We start from the raw sequence: 12,044 nt of genomic DNA on the forward strand, positions 1-12,044 counted from the left end.
AATTCAAGATACTGGCTAGCATATAGAACTCTACATGACATAGGGCCTGGTTACTTGAAGAACTAGCTATCTCCCAACAATTTCTGCCCAGTGAATTAAACAGCGTGATCTAGGTTAGGGCTCTCCAACCTGGTCAACTTTAAGCCTGGAGGACTTCAACTCCCAGAATTTCCCCAGCTTTGCTGGCTGGAGAATTCTGGAAGTTGAAGTCCGCCAGGCTTAAAGTTGCCTAGGTTGGAGACCCCCGATCTAGGTGGATGAAGAACACTTTTTCTGCTACAGTATCTACCTTCTAGAATAGTATCTTCTCTCTGCCACCCAGACAGCTGCATGGCTCCCACCCTGATAAGGTTCCATTTTTGCTTGTCTTGGGTGATGAACCCCAGTAAAATTTGGGTTTGTTATGTATGGTTCTTTTTTATGGGCACACATGTCTTTCTTCTTTCCTTTTATTGTTCTAACTTTTTATAGTGTAAAGCACCCCAGTTGTTGGTATTGGGCATTTTTCAAACTTACATACATAAACAATTTTCAGTAACTGCATTAATTAACAGAGGAAAAAAAGGCAAAATACTTTCCCCTGGTCTAAGAAAAATCAAGCTTATATGATTGCTAATCTGAAATAGAATAGTTTTTAGTTTCAGAGCAAGTCAGTCTTTTTTTACTGTGCCATCATGTTTTGAAAAAGATTGAACACAGGATCCATGCTTCATTCTTTTGAAACTGCAAAAATTTACATTAATATTTTGACATGCAAATGGTTATAAATGGTCATACCATGCAGCAACCTGGATATGGGTGCAGCATCTTTGGATGCTAAAACCGGCATTCAGCATACCATCAGTTGCTAGAACGAAGGGACTATATTTCTTGCAGTTCCTGTCATTTGTAGTTGCTGTTGCTAAAAATGTTCCCAGAAACACACCAAAGCTGACTGAAATAGCTCTTGGGAAGAAAAAAGGATCCTGAAACTCTCTAAAATAAAAGTTGGTCCATCGTCAACTCAGATTCCAAACCTCTGATCCAATTATGTTCAAATGCAACTTTTGAACCTCTTCCTTTCCAGTTCTTCCATTCATTTCTATCAGTATGCTGCGTTTACAAAAATGTAAGGAAGGCTCATATTGTGGCAAGACAATTTTTTTAAAAGTTTACATTAGGCAGAGATGCCTAATTATATAATTTTCTCCCATCTAGATTTTATAATAATCTTGTGTAGTAGAAAAAACTACCAAAGTTAAGTATGTTAAATTCCATTTGACCATATTAATCAGTTAGTTAACTCAGAATTGCAACACCAAGCTTATGTGCTAAGAAGAGAGGAAGAAAGGAAGAAAGGGAGGGAGGGAGAGAGGGAGAGAGAGCTAATGTGGAATCCAGGGATTGAATTTACCATTCTGAAGCTCAGCGTAGACTTTGTTTCCATGGTCCTTAACAATTCTCTTAGATTTCTTATTCCTTGAATAATATTGCTAAAGGGAGGAAAAAAATCAAGTGTGAAAAGCAAGGCTGAATTGTCCATGAATTATGAACAACAGAAAAATCTCTGTTGCATTAAATATATGTACATTCTTACATATATGCATACATACATATGCACACTTATGCTCAGGTTGAGTTATAGCAATAGGGCAAGTCAGGAAATCTTCAAGAATACTTTCCCAGATGGTGACTGATAAGAAGAACTTACACTTCATACTTAAGGTGACATACAGAAGGCAGCACCTGCTCCCATTGTGCCTGGCTAATAGAGTGGTCAAACAGAGGTCAAGCACTGTGGATTCATATGTCACCCTAACTTATTGCACAGGATAATGTTGCGGATAAAACATGGCAGACAAAGCATGTTACTTTATGTTCAGCTCTTGCACAAAGGTAGAATACACTAGTGGAACCAGTTCCCCTCCCCCATCTTAATTTGGAGACATTTAAAAATTTATATTAAATCTAGTTTAATTCTTAGCCTATCATGTATCTCTATTTACTACTACAGAATAATGAAAAAACTGTGCCACTGTGTGTTTTCAACTATTATTCTTAAATTAACTATCCATTCTTGGTTCAGAGAATCTGTACATCTCTTTCCCTGAATTTAGGGTACATTGTAAATTAGTTTTGTTGACAGTAAATCCACTTTGCCCCATGATCTACAACCTATCTTGTGCAGATTTTAGCTATATAGAGAAGACAAACCTCCAAATACTAAGAGCTGTATATTGTGCTGCTTTGTTAACCACTAATTCACTGAACATATTTAAGCAGAAGCTGGTTATCCTTTTATCAAGAATGCTGTAAACTTCATAGCAGACCTCTAGGATCCACGAGCTTTCTATGGGAGTTCCCCCTGCTTCAATCTGAAAACCAGTTAATATTTTATTTTACACCAAGAAATGTGCACTTGAGATGTCAACAAATCTGAAGTGCCTCTCTGAAAGAAAACAGATGCACACAGGCACATAATTCACATACCAGAAAATTGTATTCCCTGAAATCACATCACAGCCTGTAAGGATTTGTTGTACTTAGGAGAACTCTACATACTTCCACTCTTAACTTAAGAAACAAAACCATTTCTCTAATCATACCACATTTAGAAATCACTCATCTAACAAGAACATCAAGTGACCCACTTCACTTTCCACATTTTGTTTACTTGGCTTGTGAAGAGATCCGTCTGCACCCTCTTGTGGCAGAGAGAAAAAAAGAGATCCAAACCAATCTATTTTTTTTCCTCCTGCGCTGATCCTCTCTATTAAAACAGTGGGGAGAGAATTACAATCAAATTAAATTTTCTTATAATTTAGACTCCTAGAATAACTCTTCTAACAATTATTATTTCCTTTCTTTTGTGATTAAATGAAGATTTGTATTGTATTCTTGAACACACCGGTGGTACATCTTTCTGCCAATTGAACACAGGGCTGACTTTAGGGGTATTCAAACAAACCAAAATTAGCAATTAGATGAAGGTGCTTTATGCGTATATTTATTTATTTATTTATTTATTTATTTATTATTCGAATTTATATACCGCCCTATCTCCCAAAGGACTCAGGGCGGTTCACAGGCATATAAAACATCAATATACAAATTAAAATAAACCTTAAAAAACTTATTCTAACGCCCAGATAATTAAAAATAGAAATATAAATATAAAATATAAATATTAAGATCAATTTAAAACCCCTCTAAATTTAAAATCTAAGCCAGTCCTGCACAGATGAATAAATGTGTCTTGAGCTTGCGACGGAAGGTTCGAAGGTCAGGTAGTTGACGGAGTCCTGGGGGGAGTTCGTTCCAGAGGGTGGGAGCCCCCACAGAGAAGGCCCTTCCCCTGGGCGTCGCCAAATGACACTGCCTAGCTGACGGCACCCTGAGGAGTCCCTCTCTGTGAGAGCGCACGGGTCGGTATATAACCTGTTTGCCTCCAAGGCGCCTTTTTCATTAATGCTGGAAACAAAAACAGGTAGTCTTCAACTTACGACAACAAGAAATGTGGTTCAGTGAGACATTTGTTAAGTGAGTTTTCTCCCATTTTACGAACTTTCTTGCCACGGTTAAATGAACCACTGCAGTTGATTAGTTAGTAACCCGGTTGTTAAGTGAATCTGCCTTTCCCATTGACTTCACTTGTCAGAAGGTTGCAAAAGGGCATCGCATGAACTTGGAACACAGCAACTGTCATAAATATAAACAAGTTGCCAAGTATCTGAATTTTAACCACACGATCATGGGGATGCTGCAAAGGTCTTAACTGTGAAAAATGGCGATGTCACTTTTTTCAGTGCCGTTGTAACTTTGAACAGTCACTAAACGAACTTTTGTAAGTTGAGGACTTACCTGCATCTCGGCGAGACTAGCAAATCCATTCCTGCTACTCAGTCATAAATTGGACAAGTGAAGGACCTTACCTCAACGTCTCCTTTTCATATGAACGAACAACATCATACAATTTCAAGCAATTCTTGCTTGGTACCTTTAACAGGTAGTCCTTAAACAGTTCGTTTAGTGACCGTTCCAGGTTATAATGGGAAGTGAAAAAAGGGACTTATGATCGTTTTCCACTTATGACCTTTGCAGCATCCCCATCATCACATGATCAAAATTCAGATGCTTGGCAACTGACTCGTATTTATGACAGTTGCAGTGCCCTGGGGTCAGGTGATCAACTTTTACGACCTTCGGATAAGCAAAGTCAATGGGGGAAGCTGGAAGCCTGACTAGGTGGCTCAGTGGCTAAGACACTGGGCTTGTCGATCAGAAAAGTCAGTGGTTCAAATCCCTAGTATGGTCTCCTGTGTGAGCAGGGGGTTGGACTAGATGACCTCCAAGGTCCCTTCCAACTCTGTTACTGTTAATGGATTCACTTAACAACCGGGTCACTAACTTATCAACTGCAGTGATTCACTGAACAACTGTGGCAAGAAAGGTCATAAAATGGGGCAATACTCACTTAACTAATTTTTTCACTTAACAATAGAAATTTTGGACTCAATTGTGGTCATAAGTAGAGGACTACCTGTATTACCTGCTGGTAGCTTTGAACAGAACAACATCGAAAGCTTTTTCTGTGAAATCATGTTTATTATATACCTACCCTCTCTTTAAATGAGCCACATATGCACTCTGCAGAGCTGCTTCCAGGAAGTAAGGAAGTTCAAAATCCGAGGAAGACATATGACTGCCTTTTGTGTTTCTTGTATGTGTATTATTAAAGCTCTGGTAATAGAAGGGACAGAGAGAGAGATGACAGATAAATATGAACAATAATTTTGCTTAATGCTTACTCTATTCTTCTTCCAAAAGATCAAAGAAAATGACTAATATAAAGGAAAGAGGATGGAGTAAAGATAATTTGAAATTTGCTTTGAATTACACTTGTTATTTCTTGATAGTTTGGCTATTTTTTTGTGCTGGCTTCACAAGGATGGCCTTATATTTCCCTCTGCATTTCTGGCAATATACTAAGCAGATATACATAATTTAAGACTCGCAAACTATAAGCAAAAGAACAGCTGAAACCACAAATGGTAGCGTACTATACGCTCAATAGCTCCCTCCTTTCTAGTCTTTAACTGAAACTGAAAAAACAAAAAAGTGGTCAAGCATCTGAGTCCTGGGTTGTTGTGGCTCCAGCCCCCCACCCCACCCCTGAGCCTGGCCCCCTGCCAGAGAGTGACTCAGAGAGTGAGGGGGAAGGGCCGTCAGGGCTCCCTTCTGCAGGGCGGGCTTCCCTGGCTCAGCTCCAGGAGCCAGAGGCAGGCCAGGTGGAAGAGGTGACGAGGCCTCAGTCTCCTGTATCTCCCCCCGCCCAGAAACGCTTCCAGACCCAGCTGAGGACAATCAGTCCTGGTTAGATCCCAGGTTTCGTAGACAAGAGAGGCGGGAACAACAGAAGCAGGGGTGGGGCAGGCCTAGAAAGTGCTGAGTCACGGAGCCACACCCCACAGGGTATAAAAGCAGGAGGAGCGGCTATACTGCTTCGTGATGAACAAATCCAATTGCCTGGAGACAACTTGAGCTGAAGTGCTGTTTATTCCTGACTTCCTGGTTGACATGCCGGCATCGAGAAAGATAACAGAAAAACTTTGGCAGACGCTCGCTGGGTTGCTGCCAGAGCTGATAGCTGCCGTGGACTCAATTGCTGGCTAATTGAGCCATTTCTCGTGCCTCCCGGACTGAGGTGGGGGGACAGAACATGAGTCCCATAAACTGGATGGATTACAAATCCTTCTATGAGTTCAAAATTAGGCCTGTGCAGTGACTTGAAGGGAAAGACATTTTAAAGTGGGGGGGAAAGTGGTTTGGAGTGCATGGAGACATTTGTACAGCACCTCTTGGAAACTCCTAAAAGTTGCTGCATTTTTTTCCCAGCATAGCTGAAGTGTGATCTCAGGAAAAGATGGATTTGGTCTAAGTCCCAAAGGTGCTTTTTTCAGAAGGCAATTGGACTTTCTTGTTTTTTCTTTGAAGACGTTTCACTTCTCATCTAAGAAGCTTTTTCAGCTCTGACTGGATGGTGCGGAATGGAAGGATTTATATTCCTTGCAGACAGCTGGTCATCTGCTTCTTTTTAGAACAAGGTGTCAAACTCGTGGCGTCACATTGCTGTCATGTGACATATCATGACTTTTTTCCCCTTCATGGAGCTGGGGTGGGCATGGCCTACACATGATGCATCCGGCCCAAGGCCCGCCAGTTTGACAGGGCCTGTTTTAGAGAGTCGTTGAAGCACTTGGAGATTTATATTCCTTGCAGACAGCTGGTCATTTGCATTCTTTTAAACAGTCATTGAGGCCATTTGGAGGTTTATCTGTCTCCTCAGGGTCACCTGAGCAGTGCAAATGGTTCCTGTAATCTGCAACCATTAGCACTACTCAGGTGACCTGAGGACACAGACAAACCTCTAATTGGTCTCAACGACTATTTAAAAGAATGCAACATCTTGAGCACAAGGCAGGGTCTCAGGGTATATAATTTAGCACATTTCCTGGCTTTCATTTAATGGAGAACAAGTGAAATAGTCATATAAATCCTTGGGAAAGGCTAAGGGGGGGCTCCTTTCAGCTGACTCTTATTTACCTTCTCCAGTTCCTGCAGGAAAATCTGAGCAATCACACATGCCTTTTCAAAGCAAGTCATGACTTCCTCTTCTCTTTCTGACAGCCGGACTTGGGAAGCAATGGAATTGGGTGAGCGTTCCAGTGCCAAGCCTGTGAAAACAGCAACAGTGTCTCTTCAATGCTGCACTGAACAGCACTAACCATCAATTAGTTCTCCCATAATCTTCTCTACCTAGAGAAGCCTAACAGAGTTGGAGGTTATTTAGTTGAGTGAATTTAAATCTCTTATCCCCATCTGTCACAGTGCCAGGGGTGGGCTGCTGGGGGTTCGCAGGTGTTCGGTAGAACATATAACTAAGATTCTGTGCAGTTTGGAGAACCCCCAAATCCCATTCGTGGCTGGCCCCGCCCACTCCAACCTGCCTCTCCCAGGAGTCCCCACGCAGCCTGTTTTGGATGCAGGTAAGTGCAGGGCACACGCGGAAGCTCGGGGAGGGCAAAAAAAGGGCCTACCAGAAGTTTGGGAAGGCCTCCAGAGCCTGGAGGCTGTTTTTGCCCTCCCGGAGGCTATTTTTGCCCTCCTGGAAGCTTGTGGAAAGCCTCCAGGCCCGGGGAGGGCAAAAATTCCTCCCCCCACCCTGCTGTGGTATAGGAGGCCACCTCGGCCACACCCACCATGGCCACACCCACCCAGCAATCGGGTAGAGAACCCCTTGCTAAAATTTTTGAAGCCCATCCCTGCATAGTGCCTCACAAATAGTATCTCCTCAAAGACCTGTATGGCCTCTGCCCTAACCATGCTGAAAAAAAAATATATATTTTTAAAAAATTCCCTCCAGATCTTGAGGTAGGATGAGTGGCAATCCTTCTGCTTTGGTGTTACCTGTTAGTTTGAATGGTTTTTTCCCCCCTCAAAGATACACAATTCTTTCTGTTTTATTGTGGTTCTTGTTTTTTTTTTTATGTTGTACACATCTCAGAATTTCATATAGTTATTCAGTTGTCTGTATATGATACACAAATAAATACAGGTAGTCCCTTGACTTATGTTATAACAGATCCCAGAATTTCCACCATAAGTGATGATGGTGTAAGTCGAGACAATCATATGACTAGTCCTGATTTTATGACTGATTTTTTGGGGCTGTTGTTAAGCAAATGCTGTAGCCATTAAGTGAATGTGGTGGTTGTTAAGTAAATCAATGTATTCCTGTGGGCATTTTTTTTAAAAGGCCAGAAACTGGCAAAAAAACATCATAAATCTAGGTCTTGTGACCACAGAATACCAGGACTGAGTCTGGGTGGTGTATAGCACATACTCCTGGAGAGAAGCCGAAATTAAGAGACTGTGCAGTCCCAAACTGGAGGGAGCAGGGGTTCAGGATAGCCACATCCCTGAATCTCTCAGGCTGTATTTAGTAGGTTACAAGGTTATAGCTATAGTCTGGCAAGGTTCTGTCCATTAGATGTAAGCAAATAAAGGATTGGATTCAATGGATTTTGTTCTGTGATCTTTGGGATTGGGCTTGACATTCTCAGAGCATAGATTATTTCAGCTTCAGGAAGAACCTTTTATATTATATATATATTACATATTATCCCATTTTTTTTAAAGAAAAGGGGGGGGGACTAATCTTCTAGCTACCATGTAGCTAAATATACGTTTGCAACTATATGAGCAACAGCAATAGCACTTACACTTAAACTACGACTTCATAGTGTTTCACAGCACTCTCTGAGCAGTTTTCAAAGTCAGCATATTGCCCCCACTAATCTGGCTCCTCATTTTACCGACCTCGGAAGGATGGAAGGCTGAGTCAACCTTGAGCCGGTGAGAATCAAACTCCTGGCAGTCAGCAGAATTAGCCTGCAATAATTCATTCTAGCCTCTGCATCACCTGGTGAATATGAGCAATATGCAAGGATATTTTTGAAATTGAAAAGGGGTGATGAACAAGGTTTTCAGATTCCTAACAAGCAGCAAGAAGCTACAACATGTTTACAGCTACAACGCTGTAAAACTCTATTTCTCCTAGTTTTGCAGAAAACAAATATTTAAAAAAAGCTCTCTACAGCGTGTTCCCTTGTTTCCAGAATGCTACATATATACATGAACACACACAGAGACAATAATGTGGTTATAAAGATTTTGGAGGTCTTTTAACCCAACTTTTCATTGAGCATAAAAATCCTCAAGCTATCCCAGACAAATGAGTTTTAGGGTTGTTGTTGATTTTTTAAAAAACAAATTATATCCTTCCAGTACTGTATTTCAACTACGAGTTCCACCCCACCCAGCAATCGGGCAGAGAACCCCTTGCTAAAAATTTTGAAGCCCATCCCTGCATAGTGCCTCACAAATAGTATCTCCTCAAAGACCTATATGGCCTCTGCCCTAACCATGCTGGAAAAAAAATATTTTTTTTTTAAAAATTCCCTCCAGATCTTGAGGTAGGATGAGTGGCAATCCTTCTGCTTTGGTGTTACCTGTTAGTTTGAATGGTTTTTTCCCCCCTCAAAGATACACAATTCTTTCTGTTTTATTGTGGTTCTTGGTTTTTTTTTTAATGTTGTACACATCTCAGAATTTCATATAGTTATTCAGTTGTCTGTATATGATACACAAATAAATACAGGTAGTCCCTTGACTTATGTTATAACAGATCCCAGAATTTCCACCATAAGTGACATGGTGTAAGTCGAGACAATCATGTCCTGATTTTATGACGTTTTTGGGGCTGTTGTTAAGCAAATGCTGTAGCCATTAAGTGAATGTGGTGGTTGTTAAGTAAATCAATGTATTCCTGTGGGCATTTTTTTTAAAAGGCCAGAAACTGGCAAAAAAACATCATAAATCTAGGTCTTGTGACCACAGAATACCAGGACTGAGTCTGGATGGTGTATAGCACATACTCCTGGAGAGAAGCCGAAATTAAGAGACTGTGCAGTCCCAAACTGGAGGGAGCAGGGGTTCAGGATAGCCACATCCCTGAATCTCTCAGGCTGTATTTAGTAGGTTACAAGGTTATAGCTATAGTCTGGCAAGGTTCTGTCCATTAGATGTAAGCAAATAAAGGATTGGATTCAATGGATTTTGTTCTGTGATCTTTGGGATTGGGCTTGACATTCTCAGAGCATAGATTATTTCAGCTTCAGGAAGAACCTTTTATATTATATATATATTACATATTATCCCATTTTTTTTAAAGAAAAAGGGGGGGGACTAATCTTCTAGCTACCATGTAGCTAAATATACGTTTGCAACTATATGAGCAACAGCAATAGCACTTACACTTAAACTACGACTTCATAGTGTTTCACAGCACTCTCTGAGCAGTTTTCAAAGTCAGCATATTGCCCCCACTAATCTGGCTCCTCATTTTACCGACCTCGGAAGGATGGAAGGCTGAGTCAACCTTGAGCCGGTGAGAATCAAACTCCTGGCAGTCAGCAGAATTAGCCTGCAATAATGCATTCTAGCCTCTGCATCACCTGGTGAATATGAGCAATATGCAAGGATATTTTTGAAATTAAAAAGGGGTGATGAGCAAGGTTTTCAGATTCCTAACAAGCAGCAAGAAGCTACAACATGTTTACAGCTACAACGCTGTAAAACTCTATTTCTCCTAGTTTTGCAGAAAACAAATATTTTAAAAAAGCTCTCTACAGCGTGTTCCCTTGTTTCCAGAATGCTACATATATACATGAACACACACAGAGACAATCATGTGGTTATAAAGGTTTTGGAGGTCTTTTAACCCAACTTTTCGTTGAGCATAAAAATCCTCAAGCTATCCCAGACAAATGAGTTTTAGGGTTGTTGTTGATTTTAAAAAAAACAAATTATATCCTTCCAGTATTGTATTTCAACTACGAGTTCCACCCCACCCATCCCCAGGTTTCAATCACACCAATAATGTCATATTCTACCACCCCACTCCATGCATACTAGGATTTCAAGTTCTTCCGGTTTGTTCTTCGTACTCTGTCAACTGAGCCATTTAGTATCGCCCTTCTTAAGTTTGCCTGATGCATCTCCCATTGTACAGTATTTCTGAGCACTCTTTCCTTCTTATCACCTGTTTCCTTATAAGATTTGATGCCTTTGGGCTTACCGTATGCTTGAATGTGGTTTTGGACATTCCTTCTTCCCCTTCAGATATAAATTGAAAGCCCACCAGATATGGATGGCATTAGATTCATTAAATTGTATGCACGTTGAATTATATTACACTGAATATCATGAATTCATTATATCTAATATAGTATTCATTCATCCTAATAATTTAAAGCCGTTTCTTATGTAAGTATATGTGTGGAATCTGGTTACTGTCTATAAAGTATTATAGATTAATACAGATACAGATATTTAAGTATGGGACAGACTCAGTTCCACCAATAAGGCCTATTCTAATACCATCTTTTTCTGCCTCTCTAATTAGAACCCTGTATTTCTCCATTCAATATTTATGAAATGTTCTTATCTTCCTTTTCCTGTTTAAATGGAAATCATGTAAAGGCATCTTTGTAGACAGAAAGTCCCAAGTTGAATTCCTGGCACCTCCAAGTAAACCTGAAAAAAATGCTTCTCTGCTCCTCTGTACAAATACAACCACTCATTATAGATAAAACTGAGCTTCAAAGATTAAAAGATCTTATTCAGCTATAGCAATTTCCTGAGTTCCTCCTCCCTGATCCTAACTATTTTGTTCTTAGCTACCTTCTACTGTACTCCATACTCCAGGGGTTTTTTTCTTCAACATGCCTACACAGTCAGCCTGGAAATGGGAACAGAATGTACAGAGGAGAATGGAAGCGTCCCTCCATTTATTACTGCTAATCTTACAAGACCTGAACTTTGCCTGTTGATGCAGTCTTAAAGTTAACGATTAAAATTGTAATGGTCTTTTCTTTCTGTCTCTCCCCAACCCCAATACAGGGGTGGGCTGCTGGGGGTTTGCAAGGGTTCAGGAGAACCTCTAGCTAAGATTCTGTGCAGTTTAGAGAACCCCCAAATCCCACTCCTGGCTGCCCCCGCTCACCCCTTCCTACCCCTCCCAGGAGTCCCCACGCGGCCCATTTTGGATGCAGGTAAGTGCAGGGCACACAAAGAGGCTTGGGGTGGGTGAAAAACAAGCCTACCGGAAGTTCGAGAAGACCGGAAATGGGCCCATATCTGGCCTCCAGAGGGCCTCTGGAGCCTGGGGAGACCGTTTTCACCCACCCAGAGGCTCAAGGAAAGCCTCCGGAGCCTAAGTAGGGCAAAAACGCCTCCCTCACCGTGGTGCAGGAGGCTAACTAGGCCATGCCCACCATGGCCACGCCCACCCAGCAACCAGGCAGAGAACCCCTTGCTAACATTTTTGAAACCCATCCCTGCCCCAATATCAGAAGTGAAAATCCTGGCAAAAGCAGTCCATTAAAAGCCAGACCAAATGAAAGAATAGACAATCTGTTGCCCTCCAAAACAAGCTATTACCC

The 12,044-nt window shown here is 41.1% G+C and overlaps 1 protein-coding gene across 1 annotated transcript in view; it reads right to left on the minus strand.

Annotated features, from left to right (window-relative positions):
- The window catches only part of TTC7A (tetratricopeptide repeat domain 7A), a 197,774-nt gene that overhangs the window by 171,538 nt on the left and 14,192 nt on the right, over positions 1-12,044 (minus strand). Inside the window, exons 4-6 of the mRNA XM_058165184.1 lie at positions 6,583-6,713; positions 4,598-4,719; positions 1,394-1,472 (exon numbers count right to left, since the gene is read on the minus strand). Of these exons, the coding sequence (XP_058021167.1) occupies positions 1,394-1,472; positions 4,598-4,719; positions 6,583-6,713 (332 nt within the window). The remainder of the gene's footprint in view (positions 1-1,393; positions 1,473-4,597; positions 4,720-6,582; positions 6,714-12,044) is intronic.

This window comes from Ahaetulla prasina, chromosome 1 (assembly GCF_028640845.1).
Source record: "Ahaetulla prasina isolate Xishuangbanna chromosome 1, ASM2864084v1, whole genome shotgun sequence".
Classification (NCBI taxonomy): Eukaryota; Metazoa; Chordata; class Lepidosauria; order Squamata; family Colubridae; genus Ahaetulla; species Ahaetulla prasina.